General features: G+C 42.3%; 2 protein-coding genes across 2 annotated transcripts in view; one reads left to right on the forward strand and one right to left on the reverse strand.

Annotated features, from left to right (window-relative positions):
• The first annotated feature begins 83 nt into the window (after positions 1-83).
• On the forward strand, positions 84-6,924 carry PNO1 (partner of NOB1 homolog). The gene is made up of 7 exons (XM_084799541.1): positions 84-380; positions 497-646; positions 2,818-2,901; positions 3,081-3,141; positions 3,307-3,424; positions 5,583-5,653; positions 6,130-6,924. Exons 1-7 carry the CDS (start codon positions 177-179, stop codon positions 6,195-6,197), a joined length of 756 nt encoding a protein of 251 aa, XP_084655667.1. The 5' UTR covers positions 84-176; the 3' UTR covers positions 6,198-6,924.
• Positions 6,925-9,512: 2,588 nt separating this feature from the next.
• The window catches only part of PPP3R1 (protein phosphatase 3 regulatory subunit B, alpha), a 41,541-nt gene continuing 26,931 nt past the window's right edge, over positions 9,513-24,122 (reverse strand). Inside the window, exons 3-6 of the mRNA XM_084799542.1 lie at positions 17,086-17,262; positions 16,147-16,206; positions 15,413-15,597; positions 9,513-11,808 (exon numbers count right to left, since the gene is read on the reverse strand). Of these exons, the coding sequence (XP_084655668.1) occupies positions 11,761-11,808; positions 15,413-15,597; positions 16,147-16,206; positions 17,086-17,262 (470 nt within the window). The 3' untranslated portion in view covers positions 9,513-11,760. The remainder of the gene's footprint in view (positions 11,809-15,412; positions 15,598-16,146; positions 16,207-17,085; positions 17,263-24,122) is intronic.

Raw genomic sequence — 24,122 nt, forward strand, 5'->3', positions numbered from 1 at the left:
AACCAAGCATATTCTAGGGCAGCCATTCAGTCACGCGGACCAATCCCGCCTCAGGCCCCCGGCATGGGCCCCGTCTCAGAAGAGGGGCGGAGTCCTCAAGTTGATTGGTGGAGGCTGGCGCATGCGCAGTACAACACGCGCACGTGTTAGGCTGCTTCCAGTTACCGGGTTTGAACATGGCCGAGATGGAGACGCAAAGCCCTGGGACGGAGGACGGCTTTACTCCCGTCACATACAGAGCGGGCCGGCGGGCGAAGAAGCGACAGGCTCAGCAGTCGTCAGCGGCGGGACAGGACCGAGACGCCGGCAGCATGGATACAGAGGAGGCGGGCCCGGCGAAGAGGCCGGTCTTCCCGCCGCTCTCGGGCGACCAGCTCCTGGTGGGGACCCGACCGGACCGGGACGAGACGGGGCTGGGCCCGGGCGGCTAGGTGTAGGGTCGGCTCTCATCTCCCCCAGTCGCCTCCTGAATGTGTGTGTGTGTGTTTTATTGCAGACTGGGAAAGAAGAAACGAGAAAAATTCCCGTCCCAGCGAACAGATACACGCCATTGAAAGAAAACTGGCTGAAGATATTTACTCCGATTGTAGAACATCTGGGACTTCAGATACGTTTTAACCTGAAATCAAGAAATGTAGAAATCAGGGTAAGGATCTCGTAGCCTACAGCGTTTCTTCGTAGACCTTAGTCTAGTACGTGGCTTTTTTCCCCCAGGGTTTTAGTATCATTAGATTGGACTTAACCATTAACCAGATAACCTTCAAAACTACATTCAAAACAGGTATTGGCTAAATTCCTAAATTGGTTCTAAGATCACTCGAAAATATTCTGTCCTGTGACTGTCTTCTGTATGTGTAAGTGATGAAAGATGGAGAGGTACGTGGGTGTACATTAATAAGGGGCAGCAGTTGCAGGGTAAGTGTTGTATATTGTAATGATTTTTTTTTTCATCAAGTCTCTCCCTCAGTAGATCTTCTGTGTCTGTGCCAAGTTGATTTTCCCGGGTCCCTGTGCTTCTATTATGATTTTCTAGCACCTGCAGCATCTCTAAGGGATAAAAGTCAGATGCTTGGCTGAGCCTGCCTTTCATGTAAGAGACACAGTCTGGTTTGTTTTCCTTTTTTTTTTTTTTCCCTCCTTGCCTATATTTTTGGTGGCGTTGCTCTCTGAAGAAGGCTATTTTCTCCTTTCTCTTCCTACCTCAGATCCAGTCAGCTTTTGAGGTCTAGCTCAAGCACTTTCCCTTTAGAGGTCATAAGTTTCTATTTGTTTGTTGCAGGGTCACTAGTTAGTAGATTCGTAGTATCTGTTGATGATGCTGTCTGTCAGATGCACAGTGGTACTTGATGTGTGCACCTTTGCTTATTAAAGTATGAGGAAGACATGTGAGTGCCAGAGGGTTAGGCAAGGAAACTAAGAAATTTAGAGCCCTGGCCAGAGTCATCAGGCTAGAAGGGACCGTACAGGATCTTCTGCCCTGGCATGTTATTCTATAGATGAAAAAACTTAAATCCTAGAATATTTATGTGACTCGACAAAAGTCACACAGAGGGTGGGACCCAGAGTCTAGGACTTTGTTGTTTTGTTTTGCTTTTGAGACTAGGTTTCACTCTGTAGCTTTGGCTATCCTGTAACTCAAAGAGATCTGAAGGGTGTGGGGGTTTAAAGGCGTGCACTCCCACACCCTGCTGGGGTCCGGTTTCAGATGTGAAAATTTTGTTAACATAGTCCTGTGTGCTTTTGAATTTGGCAAATGGGTAGTCTCTTCAAATGTATTGTGAATTTGTGTGGGAGACCAGAAGGAATATTTCGGAAACTAGACTTGCGTTTGAGTTTTTACTACATTAATTTCCTCATTATGTAAGTGTTTATATGATATAACTTTGAAGGTTTTCAAGGTGAAGCTTAGCACTAGATGTGTAAAGCATACTATTTACAGGGTGGGTGTTCTAGGAGTGACAGCTGCCTCTGCAGTTCAAGTGATTACTTGCAAACAAGATTTTTTTTTTCTTTTCATTTCATTTTTCGAGACAGGGTTTTCTCTGTGTAGCCTTGGCTGTTCTGGACTAACTTTGTAGACCAGGCTGGCCTCAAACTCACAGTGATCCACCTGCCTCTGCTTCCTGAGTGTTGAGATTAAAGGCGTGCACTACCACGCCCGGCACAAATAAGATTCTTACTTAAGCTGTTCTTGCTCTCTTTAATGCCAGACATGCAAGTAGTCAGAACTAGACTTGTTGATTTTTGTTGATTTGGGAAACAGCAGCATATAAATGGTTGTTTAAGACAGAACATTCTGAGCCAGGCTGTGGTGGTGCACACCGTTAATCCCAATACTCCGCAGGCAGAGGCAGGAGGATCTTTGTGAGTTCAAGGCCAGCCTGGTCTAGGGCAGTCAAGGCTACACAGAAACCCTGAATCAAAAGACCCCCACACTCCCCACCTCGCCCAGCCCAGAACTCTTTGGGAAAGATTACTTTGATGGAGAGGAGAAGAGAACCGGTCTGGACACTTAAAAGAGGGACAGAATGAGAGTGAGACCGTGGGGTGTGCTGGAAGGATGTTGCCACCGACCCAGCGCAGTCATAAAGTATGTTTAGTCATTTGAGAGGGCCTGTGTAGAATGACCCAGCTGTGGAGCAGGAGCGCGCCCTTTGTACAAATTAAAGAGAATACTTATCCCACCCGAAGGGGGCGTCTTACAGTATTGGGTAGGGTGGCTGATGGGGAAGGGAATCATAATAGAAATGTCATTTCTAGTAGTTTGTTAGAATGCTCTCTTTTTCATGCCTCCACATCTGTACCTCTTTCTTTCAGACTTGTAAAGACACCAAGGATGTGAGTGCCCTGACAAAAGCTGCTGACTTTGTAAAAGCTTTTGTTCTTGGATTTCAGGTGGAGGTAAGTGGTCTCAACAGACGTCAAAATACACATTGTGGTCATTCCAATAGATGGGTCATTTTCCAAACCTTCGCATCCTGTCATTGTAGCATCTGAATTTCAGTTGCAACACTGCTGTTCTTATCACTGTCAGGTGTCTACCTGAAAAGGCCTTCATGGTGTGTACTTTTGTTTTGTAGGATGCACTTGCCCTTATCAGGCTCGACGACCTCTTCCTGGAGTCTTTTGAAATAACTGACGGTGAGAGCACGTGGTGGTCCTCTGTGAACAGTCAGCCTTGTGCCCTGACTTTCTAATACCTTCAATTGAGTGGTATTACTAACATTTTTCAGAAAATGTTTTTAGTGTTGTTTAGTAGAAAAAGTCAGTAGCTAGCCAGCCATTGATGTCTTGTCTTTCTTTTAGTTAAGCCCCTAAAAGGAGACCACCTGTCAAGGGCAATAGGAAGAATTGCTGGCAAAGGAGGGAAAACCAAATTTACCATAGAGAATGTGACACGGACGCGGATTGTTTTGGCAGATGTGTAAGTATCTGTTCTTGAGAAAATGTCTTAGTTTGAAAAACTATCTTAGCAGTTATATTTGTTGCATTCTTTTTTCTTTCTCTGCTACTGGGGACTGAACCTGGAACCTTGTGCATTCTGGTCGAGTACTGCACCACTGCTTTACAGTAGTTGCATTTCACCCTCTCTTGCCATTGGGTCTTTTAGGTATGTAGTTCTAGATGAATAGTTGCCAACCTTGACCGGATGATGAGTTAGTAAAGGAAATTTCAGTAATTGTAGGTGTTTTTTTTTCCTTCAGCAATCAAAAGAAATATTTAGAATCACTTAAAATAATGTATTTCAGGGGAAGATTTCAATTTTACCTCAGGCAATCTGTTAAATCATTAAGGGAAGTACAAGTAGTGGGCATTTGAAATGCCATTGTGAGACTTCCTTTTGGAATGTGTGTCTGCATTTCACGTGAGGTATACATACAGGCACACCTTCTGTAATAGGAAGGTGAGCATTGCACACTGAGCTAAAGAAAAACTCAGTGCCAGCTTAGGGCGAGGATAACATGCTGGGGGCGAAGCTGGGAGCACCCCTCATAGGATGAGCCTGAGAGTGCTGGGTATGGAGCTGGGAGTTCCTACCTCTCAGAGGCTGAAGCTGTTGTGTTCCCAGGTTGATGTCAGGCAGACAGATGGCTTGGAGCTGATAGAGTGAGGTTGGCAAATAGCAGCTGACAGAGGGCGTGTGGGTTTCGTGTAATACCCTTTCTCTCCAAACACTATTTAGGCAGCATTAATGAGGACATTCTCTGTATTTAAGGGTAGCTTCTGTATTATATTGGTGGCCCTCTACCTGAAGCCAAATGTGCTATCACAGCTCTGCTCTGCTCGTTCATGGACAGAGCCTTCAGAGTCTGACAGCTGGCCTTTTTTTGTATTGGAAATTTCAAAGACGTGAAAATACAATGTTTAAGATGGCTGAATCTAGCCTAAAAGTCTTTGCTGGCTCAGCAATCCAAAGCTAGAGTCTACTTGCTAATGGACTTATGACTAATTTGTCATTAACTTTATAATCAGCAAATTTAAAGGTCTTAGAATTTACTGTATGTAAAAGTTTATTCAAACTGGGTATTTGGAATCAGTTTACATCAGTAAAATTTAACTGTCAGCAATGTCAGTCTAGCAGGTAGCTCCACATTGTGCAATCCTGTAGCCCTGCATCACCCACACTGCCCATCTTCCGAGCTCCCCGTGCACAACTGATCAGTCCCGGTCAGCCACTGCTCCACTTCCTATCACTGGTTTTGGAGTTTCCAGAAACTCATGTCAAGAATGCCCAGTGTGCATGTAGCATGTTGCTTTGAGTTTCTTCACTTTGTTGGGTCCAGCAGTAGCTACTTGTTTTACTAGACAGGCAGCGGTCTAATTCCAGTTGGTGGACATCTTAAATGGTTCATTTTGGAGCCATTATGACTAGTCCTGGTGTAAAGGTACTTTTTGTATCTTTTGTTTAATTTTGAAATAGATTTAAGATTATAATTACATTTGTCCCTTCCTACGAAACCCTGTCATTGCTCCTTCAATCTGAAGACATTTTTTCATTGTTTCTGCCTGTATGTATGTATATACATACATATGTCTAAATATAAGCTGCTTAGTCTGCCTAATGTCACTGGATGGGAGCACCTGTTAACCAGGAAATGTGTTTGTTTTACTTAATGTGTTTGGGGAGTGGGTCATGTGCCATTAGTACCTATGTGGAGGTCAAGGGACAACTTGAGAGGAGAGAGTTAGGCTGGATGGCAGGTATCTTTACACACTAAACAATCTCTCCCTGCCTGTACCCAGGAATCTTGGTGTGGTGGTACCTGCCTGTCATCTCAGTGCTCAGGAGGCAGACAGGAGGATCACTGCATGTGTGAGGTCAACTTGGGCAGCATTGCAAGAACCTGTCAAGAAAGAGAAAGGAATTCTTAGTTTGTTCTTGTCTTTCTGCTAATTTTTCTGTGTGGATATATAATTCCTAACCACAAGTCACTCACTTTGGAAATGCTTTTAGAGTGTTTAGAACACTGCCAACCATCACCACACCAAGTTTAGGGTCTGGTTCTATTGTGAGTGTCTAGAGTTCTTTGTTTCCCAAGATTCAATCCGGGCATGCCTTTGATTCACTTTACTTCTTTCAGGAAAGTTCACATTCTCGGCTCTTTCCAGAACATCAGGATGGCAAGAACTGCCATTTGCAACCTCATCCTGGGTAAGAGCAGTTTATTTCTTTGGTGTTTTCTCTGGAAAGATTGGGGAATAGAGGAATTCAAGCCACATTTACAGAGTAGCTTTCATATTGTTAGATACCAAGCAGAAGCCAGAGTTGGCTAATGAAAAGCAAGAATTCTTTGATTAGATTCCATTTGTTAGAGAAAGGGTATGTTGGATAATATAATTTAACTCTGTTGCTTTCCTATGGAAGTACACAGAAAAGCCATTCCAGAAAAATTGAGAACATTACATTTTTAGGTTGTATAAAAGGGGGTGCGGGGGGCGGGGGCTGCTGAATACATCCAGTCAACTCGATGGATGCATTTAGTCTAGGTCAAGGGTCATAGCTCAGAGGGCTGGAGGTTGTTCTGTGTCAATTCTTTTTCTCTTAGAAATGCAAAGTATTTGTCGTCTATGTAGTTTCTATGTGTTTGAATATATTTGTATATATAAGCTGCTTTTTTTCTTAAACAGGAAATCCTCCATCAAAGGTGTATGGCAATATCCGAGCTGTGGCCAGCAGATCAGCAGATCGCTTCTGATTGTCCTCAGACCCTTGAGATGTGCACATAAAACCATGAGAGGAATTTCCCAGTCACCTAAAACTCAGGTTCCTTCTCAGGTCCCAGCCAGAACAGAAGCAGAAAAGGAAGGCTTAACAGGACTGCCCTCAGCTGCTTCCAGGATCATTTAAATGTCAGTGTGTAACACTTTGAATACTTACACATCAAGTATAAATTGCTGTATTTCTCAGATTGAATCATATGGAAGATTCACAGTTTAAACCTGTCATTTAGAGGCAGCATCTTGCGTGTGAGTTTTAGGTTACAGATTTACAGCTAGCCTTACAAGCATTTTTTTTTTTCCTGAAATTTTTAATTAAAATCTCAGAAGACCTGTGAATCATGATCCTTGGTACCAGGCCCTGTGACTGTTTGAGGATTGGGTCATGGCAGTAGCTTACACTATTGAACCACACCTGCTCTTCTTTGTACTTACTGTGTAGTTTAGGAAATGAAGCCTTGAATCACAAGGCTAACGAATGGTATTTTTCAAGTAAGTAATCAAACTCATCAGAAATTACTGATTTTAGAGACACATCATACACGTTGATGTTGGATCTTGTACAGTAAAACTAAAACAGTTCTCCCAAGAAAACCATGTTCTCCAAACAGTATATTCTTGTAACTAGTGTCTGTGTATATGATTTGATGCTTATTTCCTACACTATTTAGAACCTACTTCATTAAACATGTTATTTAAATACTACATTCTCGTTTCTCTTATTGACCAAAATATTGTAATGGTTGGAGGTTAGGAAATTGACACAATAACTAGAAGGTAGTAGTCATCTTAAAATGTTAAGTGTTTTGCCTGCGCTGAGGTACATGTAGCACGTATGTGCCTGGTGTTCTCCAGAGGCCAGAATAGGGCATCAGAACCCCCAAACTGGAGTAACAGTTAAGGCTGTGAATCACGTTACCTGGGAACTGAACTCAGGTCCTCTGAAAGGTCAGTAAGTGTTCTTAACCACCGAAGCTGAAGCAATCTCTAAAGAAGAGGGTGTATTTGAAGATAGCGTGTCAAGTGTGTAGCCCCAGTGAACCCACAGAAACCCTACTTCTGCCTCCTCCTGAGTGCTGTAATTCACGGCCTGCCGCTGCATGCAGCGTAAACTTTACTTCTACTTTATGTAAATGTGTATATAGGGGTAGGAGTGTATGCCGTGTGTGTGTGTGTGTGTGTGTGTGTGTGTGTGAGTGAGTGAGTGTTCCCTTAGAGCTGTAGTTAAGTCTGATATGTATGATGAGAATGAAGCTCTAGTTCTTTGGAAAAGCAGGAAGTACTCTGACCCGCTGAGACAGCTCTCCAGCTTGCTGCGTCTGTCACGCTCTGCTTAGTAGTTTGGGTTCCCTCCTGTCAGTAGGAGGTGCAAACTGCTTTGTGTCTTGGGTATACCATCTACCAACAGGAAATTGCTAGAGCATCTCAGCAAAGGAGACAATGTTTAGTATCATGACTTTGTTGAAAGGAGGAATACATTGGGATTCCTGCAGTCTATAGAGCCCTTAGGAGGCACAGACCCACTCTGTGCCCAGTGAGATAAAAAGTTGTGATGACTGCTACTACTATGTGCTTTCCTGAGAAAGGAAAATGTGTCTAATGCCTTTCCAAGTGCCTTAAGTTGCTCCACGGCTAGGTGACAGTGTTTTGGGTTTAATTCCAAGGAATTAAGGCAGAGACTTAAAAACATATTTTTTGTCTTGAGAAAGTTTAGATTCTATGTTAAAGTGCAGTATGTTTGTATTTCTCTCTTCCCTGGAACATCTCGTGTCTGGGCACCACAGCCAACCTGAAAGCTCCCCGTTTCGGTGGCACTGCCTGCTGCTGGACTTACCTTTAAGTGTAAGGCCACACGGTCCTTTCCATACCCCATCTGTCACAACTCCAACTACATTTTAGTTACTAACACACTGTCTGGGTTAAGAAAAAAGTGACTTTTCTTAGGTAAAGCTGTGGTACAATCTGGGTATTCCTAGACTTTCCAGTAGTTTCGGGCTCCAGTTCTCACGCTGCCTAGCACTAGTGATGGGATGGAAGTTAACGATCGCTGAGCATGTGGAGAAAAACCCAACTGTTCTGCTCCAGGAGCCATGTTAGGATTGGAGCGACACACGTTATGTTTTTGGAAGCATCCAGAGCCATTCCGTAAGCTGCACATACTGGTCTTGGGAAAGCTTTGCCTACTTAGCCAAAGAAACCACAATCTCCAGGAACTGTCAGTGAACTGAGCCATTTGTTTTGGTTAGCTGATAGGGAAGCAAAAGGTTGCGATGGGACTTAAAGGCTATAAATCAATGTGAATCTGGAATGGGGGGATTGTTTTGGAAGACTAAGGATGAACATCTCAAGACATGAGGTTGAAAAGTCTTGTCTGCATTTTCCACTCTTAAAACATTTTACACATTTAAGAAATGGCTTTTATAAAAATACAGCTTTTCACATTAACTGTTGTAGTTAACTTTATTTAAAATAATGTGCAAACACCACAACAATGCTATCTTCTGGAACTCTGTAAAAGTTATTAACACTAATCCCATTCCTCCCCATTATCCTTGGCACAGTCCATTCCGTATTTGTCTCTAGAAATGTACTATTCCACTAATATATAGCTATTTCACTTCACAGGGCTTTTTCATGTTAGAGCATGTGTCAAACTTTCCTTCCTGCTGCTCAGTATTTATACCTATAATCCCAGCACTCAAGAAGCTGCAGCAGGATTACAAAAACTAAAGACCAGCAGGTTTAGTGAGACTTTGCCATGCCAAGAAAAAATAAATGAAATTAGAACATGTATATAATCCAGGAGCCACATACTAATAAATAGGTGATACTCTGAAAAATTGGACCTGTACAAAACCAGCAAATCACCACCATGTAAAGTGTTCTTTTTTATTCTATGACCAGGGATGATATGCTGGGAAGAAGGGATAAATGCTAGTGAGTAGGAAAGTAAAAAAAAAGTCCCTTTTGAGCCTGCATGTGTGTGCACATACACACAGGAGAACCATCCAAGGCATTAGTTATTGGCTTTGGGATTGATGTACAAATGTACAGAAGTGAAAGACAAGCAAATCAAAGCCTCAAGGCACTGTAATGGGCCCAGGCCAGCGGAATGGAGACGTGATCAAGGAGGTAAGTGGAATCAGGCTTTTCAACATTAGCCTTTCTGTTCCAGGCAAGACAGCTTATTTCACCTGTAGCTTAAGGTTCAAGACATTTATCAAAGTTCTTAAAAGTCCTACAAGCATGGAAGGACTAGCAACTGTATTAGTAATCAAAGCTTACAAAATACATTCAAGCAAGTTTCAAATATTTTATTTTCTTACTCATACAGTATGAAGTTCTCTAAAGATTTCACAACATGACATGTATCATGCAGAAGAAAATTTAAAACATTCAACATAAACCATGCCCTCCCCACCTCCCTCACACAAACTAAAAAAGAAAACCCTCAATCCCCAGTAAGGAAATAGTTTGCACTATTTTTTTTTTCAACAACGCCAGCCAAGATATGCACAAGCAAGAGATATAGAAAGCATTTGCTAAAATATTTGTAACAAATAATTATGTACAAAAAAATTCACAAAAGACTAGTTCCCTCTTGAAGCAGAGCACATGGCAGTTGACACTGGGACAGATCAAACCACTGGCTGGGATTGCAAGCCACGTACTGATCCAGAGGGAGGAAGTCGTCACATGGAGTGGAGATTTTCGTTTTGAGTATTAACATTTCCAAAGTTTGGCAACATCATCTTTTAAAATTATGCAAATTATGTAAACAAGAGGTACATTTTAAATTGATCTACATGCAAAACTCCATGTCATGCAAAGACACCAAGCACCGGGATTTTTCTCTCACAGACAGAGCCCATGATGTGCAGCACAGTTCAAGGAACAGCGATGGCAGGCAGGTGTGCTCAACTTAATATTCTTTCACCTTGATTCAACCCGCCCTTTACCATTCATGATTATAAAACCAATTTTTATAGAAAAACTATATAGGGAAGACCGTCATATAAAACTAACCAGAATGTTTTACTTCCAGCCAATAGTACCTTTGCAGAAAAGGGAAGGGATGATGTCAAGTGGTAGAACACGACATACTTTTATGTCACACAAACTTATTAAGTCATCATCTATCATGATTGTGTGGGCAAAACAACAAAAATCCATCATGTGCTATCTTGCCTTCTGGCAAACAAATTGTAGACATATAAATCTAGACAAAATCTGCTCTCCTGTGACACACAGTTTAGCAAGATTTTCCCTATTGTAACCATAAATCGGATTTTACATAAATATGTGCTCATTAAATATCACTACTTTGTTTGTTTAGGTTAACTGTATGTCTTTCGAAATGCAGAAGAAAAATCCATGGTTCACACAGTTTAGTGACTGTATTTACTGTATTTTCTGGCATATAAACGACCCCCAACCTTAACTTTTCCAGTTACAGAGTTTGAAATATACTCTTACAAGACTATCCCTCTTCCAGCATACACCTTGTGCAGCAGACTTGGGCTGCAAACTCTATATTTTAACTGGAAAAGTTAAAGTTGGGGCCGTCTTATACTCCGGAAAATACAGCACTTGTGTATAATGAAGCAAGTATATTCTAAGCCATTACATGATTACTTTGGGTTTTCTTCACTAAATAATACATTTTTAAAAAGTCATTACTGCCTCAGAAAACTTCTGACCTTTATAAAAATCACAACTGCTAATTACATTTTTCTCAGGGACACTTAATAAAAATAAATTACTGAGACTACTTAAAAAGCATCAGCCTGAAGCAGCCGTAACATACGCAGTTCTATGGACACAGGGCCCATTCTTGGCAACAGCACTGAACTAGACCTCCAACTGCGAAAAATCAAACGCTGCTCAGCAATAAGACACAGTCCCTGGAAATATACTCAGAGATATAAAGTTACAGACTCGTTACAAAAATGTAATTAAGGTAAATAATAGGGCATTAACAAATGCTTTATCAATCTCTCAAAGGAGAAAGCACAGAGAAAGGAAAAATAGCTGGCCTACTACCTGGTGCAAATTGTACAATCTTCTATCTACATATAAAACTGTGTGAAATAAAAGTAAGGATGTTTTATGTTCTGCTTGGCACTTTTGTACTCTAACATTTTGTTTCTGAATCAAGTATATTAAATTAAAGCCAACCTACTAAATATATAGAAAGCTACATATATCTATATATAAATATTTACATATGTATATATAGATACTTTCTTGTTATAAAAGATGAAGAAAAATAAATTAAAAAGCCAACCCCTTCCCTTTCTCCACCATCCTCATACGCTCTTTTCACGCTGCTGTCCTTCACTTTACTGTGCTACACTGAGTTATTGAGAGAGTAGGAGTTCAATAACACTTAGTTGGCTTCATGAGGCTCACGTTGGAAAATGTGGCTTCACAGAGAAAAATACTTCCATTTAAATACACAGAGAGCATTGCTGGACGTCTTGAGCAGATCTTCAGAGATGGAGAAGAAAGCAAAAGTGTTGGGTGGTATTCTTCAAAGAGTCACACATCTACCACCATCTTTTTGTGGATATCTAGGCCACCTACAACCTGCAATAGACAAAACCAATTTTTTAGTAAGTAAATCATCTGTCCTGGCTTTTTTTTGGGGGGGGGGTTAACTTGACTCGGGCTACAGTCAGTTCATTGAGAAAACACCTCCATCAGACTGCCTGTGGGGCAGACTGTGGTGCCCATTTTGATTAGTGGCTGATGTGGGAGGGCCCACTCATTGTGAATGGTGCCATCTCAGAGCAGGAGGATGCTGGCAAGCCATGGAAAACAAGCCAGTAAGCATCGTTCCTCCATGGCTTTCCCATCAGTCCTTCCCTTCAGGTTCTTGCCTTGAGCTCCTGCCCTGATTCCTTTGTGGTGGATTATAACTAAGCTTTTGCTTGCTTTTGGACACCGTGTTTTATCACAGCCAACCAGAAAGCAGAGTAGGATACCATTTCACCTAAAAGTGTATTTATACACTGTTCTCAGAAGCTGGATTAACGGGAGGGTGGGGGACTTAAGTTCCCCAGTTAAATTCTCATCCACATGCAGGTGTGCGCGCACATCTGCACTGTCTGGTGTACACACGTGTGGGCATGCCCATGCACAGAGACCAGAACATGGTGCGGAGGACAAAGGTCAAAAGCAAACTGTCAGACTCTAGCTCTCCCCAACTGCTTTCTGAGATGTGGCCTCTCACTGAACCATCATAGATTGATTCATTTCCGTGACTTGCCCACGAGCTCCATATCCCCAGCACTGGGGGGTCACAGAAGCCTGGCTTTTCAGCTAGATGCCACAGATCTGCAGGGATACTCTCATGCTGTGAGGAGCCCTTAACCAGCTGCCTTCTTTTCTGACGTATTACAGCAGAACACACTCTAGAGCAGGAGTTCTCAGCCTTCCTAAATGCTGTGACCCAGGTTCGTCATGTTGCGGTGACCCCCAACCATAAAACTACTTGGTTGCTACTTCGTAACCGTAACTTTGCTACTGTTATGAATGGTAATGTAAATGTACGTGTTTTCCAATGGTTTTAGGTGACCCCTGTGAAAGAGCCATTAGACACCCCACAAAGGGGTCATGACCCAGAGACTGAGAACCGCTCTAGTAGTTTCTGAGAAAAAGTGTACCTAAATGCATCTTTATTTTTACTACTGTACAGAACTCTAAGTTTAAGCTATATTCTTCATCCCCAAAACAAATGCTTACTCTGTCTAGTTTCCAACTGTGATACTGCGAAATTCAATGTCATTGTGATTGATTCTTTGTATGATGGTGCTCACCTCTGCCTTGCCCTCCAAGGTCTCGTTAAATTTCAGATTCATCTACATATTCTACTGTTTTTTAACACTTTATGACAATGTGCCTAGTTTATTTTATGTATAAATGCTATGTACTTATATACGCTACAGTACTATGCTATTTCTAAATCATTTCAGGAAATGTATGACCCTTGATTATGTTTTTTGTTTCAAGGATTCAATATATCACTGAGGTCAGTTTTTTGCTTCGCACTCAATGAGGTTCTTAGTTTTTTCCACTTCAAATTCCTAGTGGTCATTATTCCAAAAACTTTTTATAGTTGATCAACTATATATGTTGATTTCTGTGCTCCATCATAGAGGTTTTCTTCCCATGTTCGTCGGTCCGTGCTCCGCTGCTGAGCCACTGTGTATGTGAAGCTGGTGTTAAGCTTTTAGTGACAGGGTCAGACCCATTTCCTTCATAGATATAACCCCATGCCCCCAACCCCCACCCGCCTGCTGTACCCCCATTACTTCTTCCTAGCGTCTGCCTGGAGGGTCTGTTTCTAGGGGTCAGGGCACAGTCAAATAGACTGTACCAATGTCAATACGTGATGTATTTATCCTCACCCAGTACCAGCAGAACAGCAGCTGATGAAGAGACGCACTCAGCTCTGGGATAGTAGGACAGGGCCAGACCACACCCATCTAAAGCTCAAGCTTCTAACTATGCAAACGTATGTGAAAGGAGCAAGCCTGAAGGGAGAACACAGCTGAGGGTCCCCCGCTCCTTAGAGACAACCGCCTAGGAGGAGACTGCTGCGCCAGGGTCAGCACGCAGAAGCTGACGCAACTGTGGGACAATGGGCCAGGCTACATTTCAAGCTGGCAGAAATGACCAGTGTTACTATGTGTTACTGTTTTTAAAGGCTGGAAAGATGCAAGACTGGGGATGGGGGGGTGGGGGTGGGGGTGGGGGGTGGAGAAGGGTGGCACATCGAAGCGTGAGTCCCTACTGAGACCTTGAGAAAGCACTGGCTGATCTTCCAGAGGTCCTGAGTTCAATTCCCAGCACCCACAGGGTGGCTCACAATGGGATATGATGCCTTCTTCTGGCATGCACACGTGCATTTTGGCATGCGTGTGTGCGTGCATTCGGACAGAGCACTCATACATTAAAAAAATACATAAATAAATAAAAAAACATACTTTTTGTCAACGGCAGTGGTATAGGAGACAGGCTGCACGAAAGCAGAGTGGCGCCAAATCCTTCGGTCTCCCAAAGAAAGGCAGCCGGATTCTGTGTCCTAGTAGTTCCCTAGTGCTCCCGGTAACTGTGAGACTCCACTCCACTGGGCCAAATAGAAGAACTACTCACTGATGAATTGCTTGAAAGACAAGGGCATAAGCCACTAGGAAAATTGCAAAGCACCTAAGTTCCCTATGGACAAGGCTCTTTCCCCATTTCAGTGGTTCCCATGATGCAGTTTCTGGTGTTGCCAGCTAAAATTCATCAACACAGAGCTAATTTTCACTGAAGCACTTTCTTTTCTTTTTTTTTAATTTATTTTGACTTTCTGCTCACTGGCCCTTTGCCTGCATGTATGTCTGTGTGAGCCTGTCAGAAGCTCTGGAACTGTCCGTCATTATAGACAGGTGTGAGCTGCCAGGTAGGTGCTGGGAACTGAACCCAGATCTTCTCTGGGAGAGCAGCCAGCACGCTTAACCACTGAGCCTTCTCTCCAGCCCCGTCACCAAAGCACTTTCAAACATGTTTTGTTTCCTACAGTTGCTACTTGCAGTACTGGGTGGGCACCGACCAAGGGCCTTATGGAGGTAGATAAGCGCTCTCCCAAGACTTTATTCCCAGCTCAACTGGTTTAGTTTTAAACAAACCTTAAAAACATGCCCCACTTGTAATTTCTAGGGGCTAACAGCAAGTTACTGGTCCCGTGGTGAGATGGCTATGTTGGTAAAAAGTTTGCAATGCAAGTTAAAACCCATATAAAAAAGCTGGGAGTGGTGGCACCTGCCTGTACTGCCAGCACTGGTGAGAAAGATGGGAGATCCCTGCAGAAATCGTGAGCGTCAGGCTCAGTAGGAGAGGAGTTAAAAAAAATAAGGCCCTGCATACAAGGCTGACAGCTGGTGCTGACCTCCAGTCTACACACACACGCACACGCACACGCACACGCACACGCGCGCGCTCACAGATGCTGGAACCACTCCTGTAGCAACTTACTCATTCCTGAAACTAGTGTCTCTTAATTACCAGCAGGTAAACTTGAATGTGGGGCAGTTATACAAAACTTAATAGAATCTCAAAGCAAAATAGGCACACAGGATCGTCTAGTAAACTGTCCTGTAAATGCTGTAAAACACAGTCACTAGAAGAGCCGGCTTTCACTTACAGCACAGAATTCCTCAAAGGATATTCTTCCATCCCCATCCTTATCCGCATTTATGATGGTTTTGTCTACGATCTGCTGTAACTGTGTGTCTTTCAGGTTGTTCCCCACCATCATCTTCAGCACCTGGAAGAGCTCCCCGTTGGAAATATAGCCGTCCTTATCCATGTCATAGATACGGAAAGCGACTAAAGCGAAGAAAGGAAATCAATTAAGAGGTGAACACAAACACTTTAAATGAGAAGCAGTATTACCAATTATCTAAATCAAGACTATGAAGATAGCACCCTTCCCCTCCTCGCCCCCCCCCATCCCCAGACAGGGTTCTCTATGTAGCCTTGGCTGTCCTGGACTCTCTTTGTAGACCAGGCTGGCCTCGAACTCACAGCGATCCACCTGCCTCTGCCTGTGAGTGCGCCACCAAGCTCGGCTTAAAGATGTCACTCTTTAAAACGCAGACGCTGCATACACAGCTTGGCTTAATATAACTGACCAGATGGTTATGGAGTGAAGACCACCCAGGCCAGATAACGAGTAGTGCCTACCGCGTGTAATCTGCCTGGTGTCAGAAGCGTCTGCTTCCTGCTATGCCACTAAAACCAGCACAGTGTTCTAACATCATACATGATTTTCTTCAGAACGTAAAACTTCTATTATGACTAAGAAGTAAGTCTTGAGATGGTTCTAGAAGTCTACAATACAACATGGAACAGTAGTGTAAGAAGGAATATACTTACACCTCAACTTCTGCTCCTTATCGCCTTTGACACTGAACTGAGAGACTCCTTCAATGAATTCTAAATAAAGTTGAAAATGTTTACAAATCAAAACTTTACAAAGAAAAGCAATATTCAACAGGTTATTACTTGTGCAAAATATCAAAAGTCAGGCTAAAGAAACTCAGTTATTGTGAGTTTTAAGCCTCCAGACAAAAGATTTTACTTTATTAGGACTTTGAATTTTGAGTTGTCAAAATTAACCAATTTAAATTACGTGTTAATGCCTGTGTGCCATTAACATTCAAAAACACTCTTTAAGGATACTTCTCTAACCCGTTTTTCTTTAGGCTATGACAAGAAAAAGACTGTACATTCTTTTACAAAATCAAAAATCGTTTTAGGTTTCTACTCCAAACTTCCAAATCATGTCAATACACTTTTGCAAAGTTTTTAAAAAACAATTTTTTTTACTATCTGGCAAAGAATTCATAAACAACAAACAAGAACATTGACAATTCCAGTTAAATGTTATTACAAGTATAAGATCAAATATAAAATATTATCAATCAATCAATATCTGCACAAAAGATTCCTTGGCTGAAATGAAGCAGGCAGACATGTGCTACCAAAACTGACCAGTTTAGGTCTCAATCTTTAAAGAGAAAGTAAAGAAACAAGAAAAATATGGGTTTTAATATTGTTAAGCTGTCCTTGAGTAAGAATAATTTCCTCAAGAAGGAAATAGTCAGTGTTACTTTTTGTAGTAGATTCTACTGTCAGAGACACTCTGATAATTTAAGAAACAAAGAATAATTATAATCTAGGTAATGCAGGTTTTTTTCAAGTTTTAGCATAATCTCTATTTACATAGAGACACTTTTTTTCTGAAAAATCCAGTTTCATTGTTCTGTAGAGTGCTGTGAGGCTGACTTGAAAAAACCAAAAGCTCTTCATTACCTTTGAAGTCCACTTCTCCATTCCCGTCTGTGTCGAATATGTCTATTACCCGCTGCACTAACGGGTTCTGTTGTAACTCGGGCAGAGACATGAACTCTTCCACGCTCAAAGAACCAGAATTGTCCAAATCAAGCTTCTTGAATCTCTTCCCTAGCCTTTTAATTTCATCAGCATCAACTAAAAGCAAACAAAGAAAGTAGCAAGGTTTTAACTTTCAACTTGATCTTCTAAGTTAGTACAACAGACACTTTGCCTCAGCCACCTTTCTGTTTGCTCCTGCCACAGGCATGCTGGGCAGCATGCTAGGTTGCCAGCTACCCCAGGGTGACACTGCTTTACCAAGGTGCTCACGGAGGCCCATGTCAGAGGCTGAATCAGTCTCTGCTCTGTACCATAGTACCTTTATTTTCATCTTCATTAAGGTGTGCATGTAAAATATTTTTTTTTAATTTATTAAAATGGATACTGCAAAAATGATCCCGGTACTAATGAATAGACCACACAGTCACAGGATGGGCACTGCTGCCTGTACTACTTCAAAAGTGGCAGAATGATGCCAGATAGGTTTATAGGGATTTCCCCCAGTACAGAGGCTCTACAACTTAGCCGGGCATGGTGGCTCACACCTTTAATCCCAGCACTTGGGAGGCAGAGGCAAACGAATAGCTGTGAGTTCGAGGCCAGCCTGGTCTACATAGTGGGTCCAGGACAGGCAAGGCCACACAGAGAAACCCTGTCTAAAAAAGAAAGAAAGAAAGAAAAAAGAACCAAATACTCTACAACTTACAGATGGGATAAAATGCCAACCAACCCACGGGAGTGCACGCCTCAATCTAGCAGACATCACAGATTCGCCTCATCTATCTAAAAAGTGCTCAGAGCATACATACACACACTAGTCTATAGCTGAGCAAAATCCCCTAGCCCTCCAAGCTTGCTTTTGTGATAAAACATGGAAGACATCATGCCATTTGGTCAACTCTGCCCAAGGCACCTGCCACAGAGCACACTACAGAACACACATGGTGTTTGTTCACAATGGCAGCTGGGAGTTAGAGCTTCCTGCACTGCCCGGCCTTCTTCAGAATGCTGACAGAGTGTGCTTGTATATATCACTCAGCTAAGGGAAGACCCAAACTCCCACTTCAAAAGCACAGCATGTGTCCTAATTACCTAGAATATTTAAAGCCAGCTGGGGAGACAAAACCATGAGCAGTGCTTAGAGGTGGAGAACAAAAGAAAAAAAGTGTTTCAAGTCAAGATCAGAGAACACGAACTTCAAAAACAGAAAAGAAAATGTAGTGCTCTTAATGCACTGTCCAAGGGAGTGCTCTGCTACCATCTCCACCAGAGCGAGCATCCAAGCACTGCCCCACACTGCCAGCAGTGGGAGACACATCAAACACGATTTCACTTTTTGAAATGCTAGTTTTAAATTTTCTACCGCCCACCGCCCACGCAGGCTGCTCTGAAACAGATTAAGCACATCCTGTTACCGCTATTCAGGATTGAGCATAGTCACAGATCATTACTCTGCACAAGTACTGAAACATGTATTTTCACATCTGATACTACGTTGTACCAAAGACTCCATTCCTCACTTAGAAAAAAAAAATTAACAAAAACCAAACTTCAACATAATATGTTTTTCAGCATTCCAAAAAACTGTAAGCATGTAATTTTTCTACACTTTTAGAAGAACAGCTATAGGCAGATTATTTTTTTCCTTCCAAAATGGCTATTTTTTTTCCCCCGGAGGCAAGATCTCACTGTGTAGTGTTGGCTGGCCTGGAATTTGCTATGCATGTAGACAGGCTAGCCTTGAGCTCAGAGATCTGCTTGGCTCTACCTCCTAAGGACAGATTCTCTCTTTCTCTCTCTTTTTTTAAATAGCCGGCAAGCTTCCCTATTAAATTTAAGTTATGGTGAACTGAAGTGACCTAAAGAAATGTCACACCTATGCTGAAGACTCCTTAAAAGGAACTGACTAAAATGTCACGATTTTGTGCTTTTAGTGTATTCCAGATACAGTCTGAGTTGTCTTCTTCCTTAGCTTCCTTAATAACCATGGAACACACAGCTCTCCACCTGACGCAACACCCTACCGACACTTAGGTTTGTGTATTAACTCAGCAGTAGGCTGCCAGCAACCGAAAAGCTAAGGATGTCAACAGAGGCCATTGGAGACTTACACACATGGGGGGGGGGGGAGGGAGAGGGAGAGGGGCCAATTGTGAGAAAAGGTTTCTCCTTGTAGCACTTGATGTTCTGGAACTCACTCAGTCCCGAACTCAGAGATCCACCTGCCTCTGCCACCCAAGGGCTGGAATTAAACACGGAGTGTTTTTGCAATCCAACACGTGACTCAAAGGATTATCTACTTTGAGGAAGTTTCAGGAAGTCACTCACTCATGGGCATCAAGTAGCATGCTCCAGCTGTCAGTGCTGCCTCCTCAGGTAAATGAGGATGAGGAGTTCTCCTTGTGGCCAGGACCTCATCTATGTCAATAGTCTGTGTGCTAGTCCCAACAGGCCATTAGATGACCCTCATTTTCAGAGTGTTTGTCACAGCCTTAGTCTGCCATCTTAATGTCTTCTAGCTTAGCACTTGTTTTTGACCCTTCTGTCTTCTGTGGCCTGGATACTGTGAGCATAGAAATTCTCTGAGCAGCTTAAGCATAAACACTGACGAGGCATATGTTCTTTCCCGTCCTATAGGGTAAAGCTGTCACAGGGAACTTCCCTAGGACACTGAATGGCCTCGAAGGGAAGTCCCGAGGCAACATACCTCCCTCCTAAATTTTAAAAACTTCCCATGTGTGCCAGGAAGACACACTTAAGAGTATTCTTTTAGAGTATTGGCTGCCTCGTGATGTCCCAAATTTGTGAGATAAAACTTCCAATTATAGCATGAAAGGAACCAAATAACTTGGGGTGAAAGCAAACCAACTAATACTAGCAGCACAGAAATATAATCCAAGCAAATTCCCTCAGCTCACATAAAAGGCCACAATTTTAGGAAAGATTGGGGGGGGGCACTAAAACAGGAAACAAAACTTCAGGAGAGGAAGCATTTACTGGGGGGAGAGCTGTTACTGGCTGATTTTATATCATTTGACCTGGGAAGCTGAGAGCATTTGGGGAAGTGGGGAACAGCTGAAGCCCTGAATGGTTTGTTCATTTATTTTTTACTAACCACAAGTTTTAACTGTAGGCAATTTAAAAATGAAAAACAGTCTAATAGGAATTTAAAAGCAACTTAAGAAATTGCTAGTTTAAGTGGAATTCATGTGTTTAGCAAACTATCAAACCTGAGGGAAAAAAACATTAAGTAAACAGGAATTAAATCTTAGAAGCTGCTGCTGGAACTGAAACTGAGGACTCCAGCTTTGCTCAGCCCTCTGGTTCTGCCTCATCACTCTCTTCTCCATCTTCTCTAGGAAAAGAAAAGCTTCTCAATCAAGAAATTATATCCTCTTTGGGGGAGCCTAAGGGGAGATGAGATCTGTACCACGTCTATTCCCTGAGAAAGACCCTGGTGGACTTCCTCAATTGGATCTGGACCCTTTGAGATGCTCTGAAGAACTTCAGGGTTATCTGGCTTTATTAGTTAGAAATAAGACATGTCCATTTGCAAGGGCACTTAGCTCTCTACTCTTCAGAGTGCTGGGATGACAGGCGTTTGCTATCACACCTGGCCGCAGCTCTCCTTTGTCTTCAGCTCTGCCTCTTTGGGTTCCACTGAACTCCATGACTAGTTTTTACCCACATTCCTCCTTGATAAAAACATTCCTTAAAATGTTCTATTTTCCCCTAGAAACCGTCTCTTTGTTGTTCCAAACTGAAAGAAAGCTGCTGTTTTAGAGAAAGAAAATTCTACTAGGAGTAATTACTCCTACTTAATGCGTTCCTGCTAATTTCATAGTAACCACAGAATAATTTTATTGAACAAATATTCAAATTCTTTGCAAAATTTGTTCTAATTACATAGAATTTTCATTGTGCCAATGAAGGGCCAAATGAATTAATAGCGCAGCATGAAACAAATTTTGAAAACTGGCTGAAGCGTTAAGCCTAATCTTTCCATTAATTTTTCTAAGTGCCAGCTACAACTCTGTCCTCATAAAATAATTTAATAGGTGCCGTGTGAGTCTTAGGCCAGCTGGTCTGAATAGTGAGTTCCGAGCTAGCCAAGGTTCCACAGTGAGACCTTGCCTCAAAAAATTAATAGGCATCCTATGAAGCTGGACATCTACAGTAAACGGAGATATCACATGCTGCTGGTTAGAGCCTTTCTATGGGAACTCCAGGGAGACAGAGAACTAAGAGAGCCCGAGCCTGTATTGTCACTGATAAGACCTCACACCAAGGAGTCCCTCAGCATTACCAACAAGGACTCCTCCATCGGGGCTCCTCCCACCCACTTCCCGTGTTATAAAACCTCAGGTTCTGGCTGGCAAGAAGGCTCAGGGGTCTGGTGCTTACAGTCAAGCCAGATCCCCAGAACCCACATGCGTGAGAACTGATTCCTGCAGGCTTTGCTCGCGCCTCCACGTGCACATATACAACACACATATGAGAACACACACAGGGTCATTAAGAAAAATCCTTCAGGGGATAAACTTGTACGATTTGCACCATCGATTTATGCGCCAACTCCCTGGTGGCACCTTCAGGTGAACTTCAAAACTGGGTTATACCGACTTCCAACTAGATCGACAAAACTCGAAGCCCTCCCCTCTGCATTGCTACCCTGATTCCTCTATCATGACTTACTTATAGGTAAACATTTTAAATAGTGCGCTTACGTAAACAATAGGAGCAACCCTGCTGGCTTTCAAGGCAGCACAGGAGCTGTCCTCTCGTTACTGTGGTGATGGCTAAGCAAGGCTGCCTTTTTACCCAAGCCAGATGTTCACAGCTCAGTGTTCTCACTAATCTCAAAAAGGTTCTTAGTAGTCAACATAATTTGAATTTTGGAAAATTCCAATTTCAAGGTCAAGCCAGTTAAAAGTTCCAGCATGGAGCCAGGCGTGGTGGCACACGCCTTTAATCCCAGCAGAGGCAGAAGGAACTCTGTGAATTCAAGGCTAGCCTTGACTACAAATAGAGTGCAGGATAGCCAAGGCTACACAGAGAAACCCTGTCTCGGGGGGGAAAAAATGTATTAATGGGGTCCAACCTACTGAATACCAATTGTTACTGACATTAGAAATGTCAAGATGGAACAGATTCTTAGATAGAATGGTCACTCTCTCACAGCTGCAGCATGACCGATCCTGATGACCAGTATAAAGGGCTCTGTAAAAGCACCTAGACACACTATGCTAGGGGCCAGAAGCACATCCCTCAACCTCATAAACTGACAAAGGTAAACAGAGGCTCTCAAAATTCCAGCTAATGAATACACCACGCATCAGGTGTGTAAGGCTCTGGGCACCTTAGGCCTACTCAGACGTCTGCCTTCCCCAAGTAGCTCTCACCCTCTTAGCTTGTTAGGAATACCCAAAGCTTTGGAGTTGGTTCTTTTTATCCAAGTGTATCAAAATAATCAAGTCTCCAATGGCAACAGCATTCATGGTAAGCTTATCAAAATTGTCCCTGTGCTACACCAAGAGACTTTTCCGAGGATATCAGATACTGGAATATGCTTTAAAAAAAAAAAAAGGCACAAAGAATAGGATGAATGTTCAAAAATAGCGTGCGTACTTTGCCAATAAACAATAAAGGACAACATTAAGAATAATTCCTATTGGAATCCCCTTTCTGACTCTGAAATAAAAATAAGATTTGGAGACAAGCAAGATGGCTTGGCAGGTAAAGACACTTGATGAAAAGCCTGATATGCTGAGCTCTATCCCTGAAACACACATGGAAGGAGGGAATTAATTCCTTGGAAGGGTTGTCTGACCTACAGGCAGACACAGGCCCACGCATGCACGGGAGCGGCGCACATGCACTAAGCAAACAAATGGTAAAATAACAAGATTTGTTTGTGCCCACAAAATCTACAAATACTCCAAGTCTGGCCTAATTCTAAATGCTATTGCTACTGTTATTTGATTTATTCTGCAGCTCATTAAGCATCTAGTCGTCCAAACTGGAATCTGGTGTGACACTAAAATAGTAAGATAACTCAAAATATTAGCTAAAAAATAACAATTTGGACAACAAATACTAGTTTTTTCTAGAAGTAGCCACCCCATTTGAGGTTTTAGCTAAAGAAACAAGCTGCCCAGGAGAAAACTTAGAATTAAAAATTTATTTCAAATACTCTAAACAGCAAGCACAGATAAAAAGCTTTGCTAGCTATATACCTGACAGAAGATATATATCTAAAATGAAGAACTCAAAACACAAAATGCCAAATACAAGTACCAAACAACCTAATCAGTAAGTGGACAAATGAAATGAATAGATAGATTTAAGAAGATGAAGTAAAATTGACCAAAAACAAACAAAACAAAACAACAACAACAAAAAAGGAAATAAAGAAAAAAAAATCCAGTATCTTTAGCTATGAGGAAACTCCAACTCACCCCAATCAGAATGGCTGTCATTAAAACAAAGACTTGGTGTGGGGGTGGGGCTCTTCCACACTGTTCGTGGGAACGCCTATAGTGAGGCCAGCGTGGATACCAGTACGAGGCCCAGCTATACCACGCAAGCATATCCCCCCAAAGGACTCTTATGAAAGAATGGAATTATGTCAACTACAGGAAAATAGATTGACTGTAGATTATAATACTAAGCAAAATAACTCAAACTCAGAAAGAAAACTACCCCATGTTTTCTTTCAGTTTTGAAATTATATATATATATGACATGAAAGTGGAAGCAGGATTGTCTGAGGGAAAGGATAAATTAGGGGGCATATGACTACAGCACGTTGTGTACTTGAGTGAAACCTATCACTATGTACGCACAATGAGCATACTGCACAGACCAACAGTTTAGTACTTACCTTCTACACAAAACAGATCAGCTACCAAATGAACAAAGCAAGGAAAGTTACTGCCAATCTATGAAAGATCAAA

Source organism: Acomys minous (assembly GCF_964271855.1).
Source record: "Acomys minous genome assembly, chromosome: 10".
In the NCBI taxonomy this organism is placed as follows: domain Eukaryota; kingdom Metazoa; phylum Chordata; class Mammalia; order Rodentia; family Muridae; genus Acomys; species Acomys minous.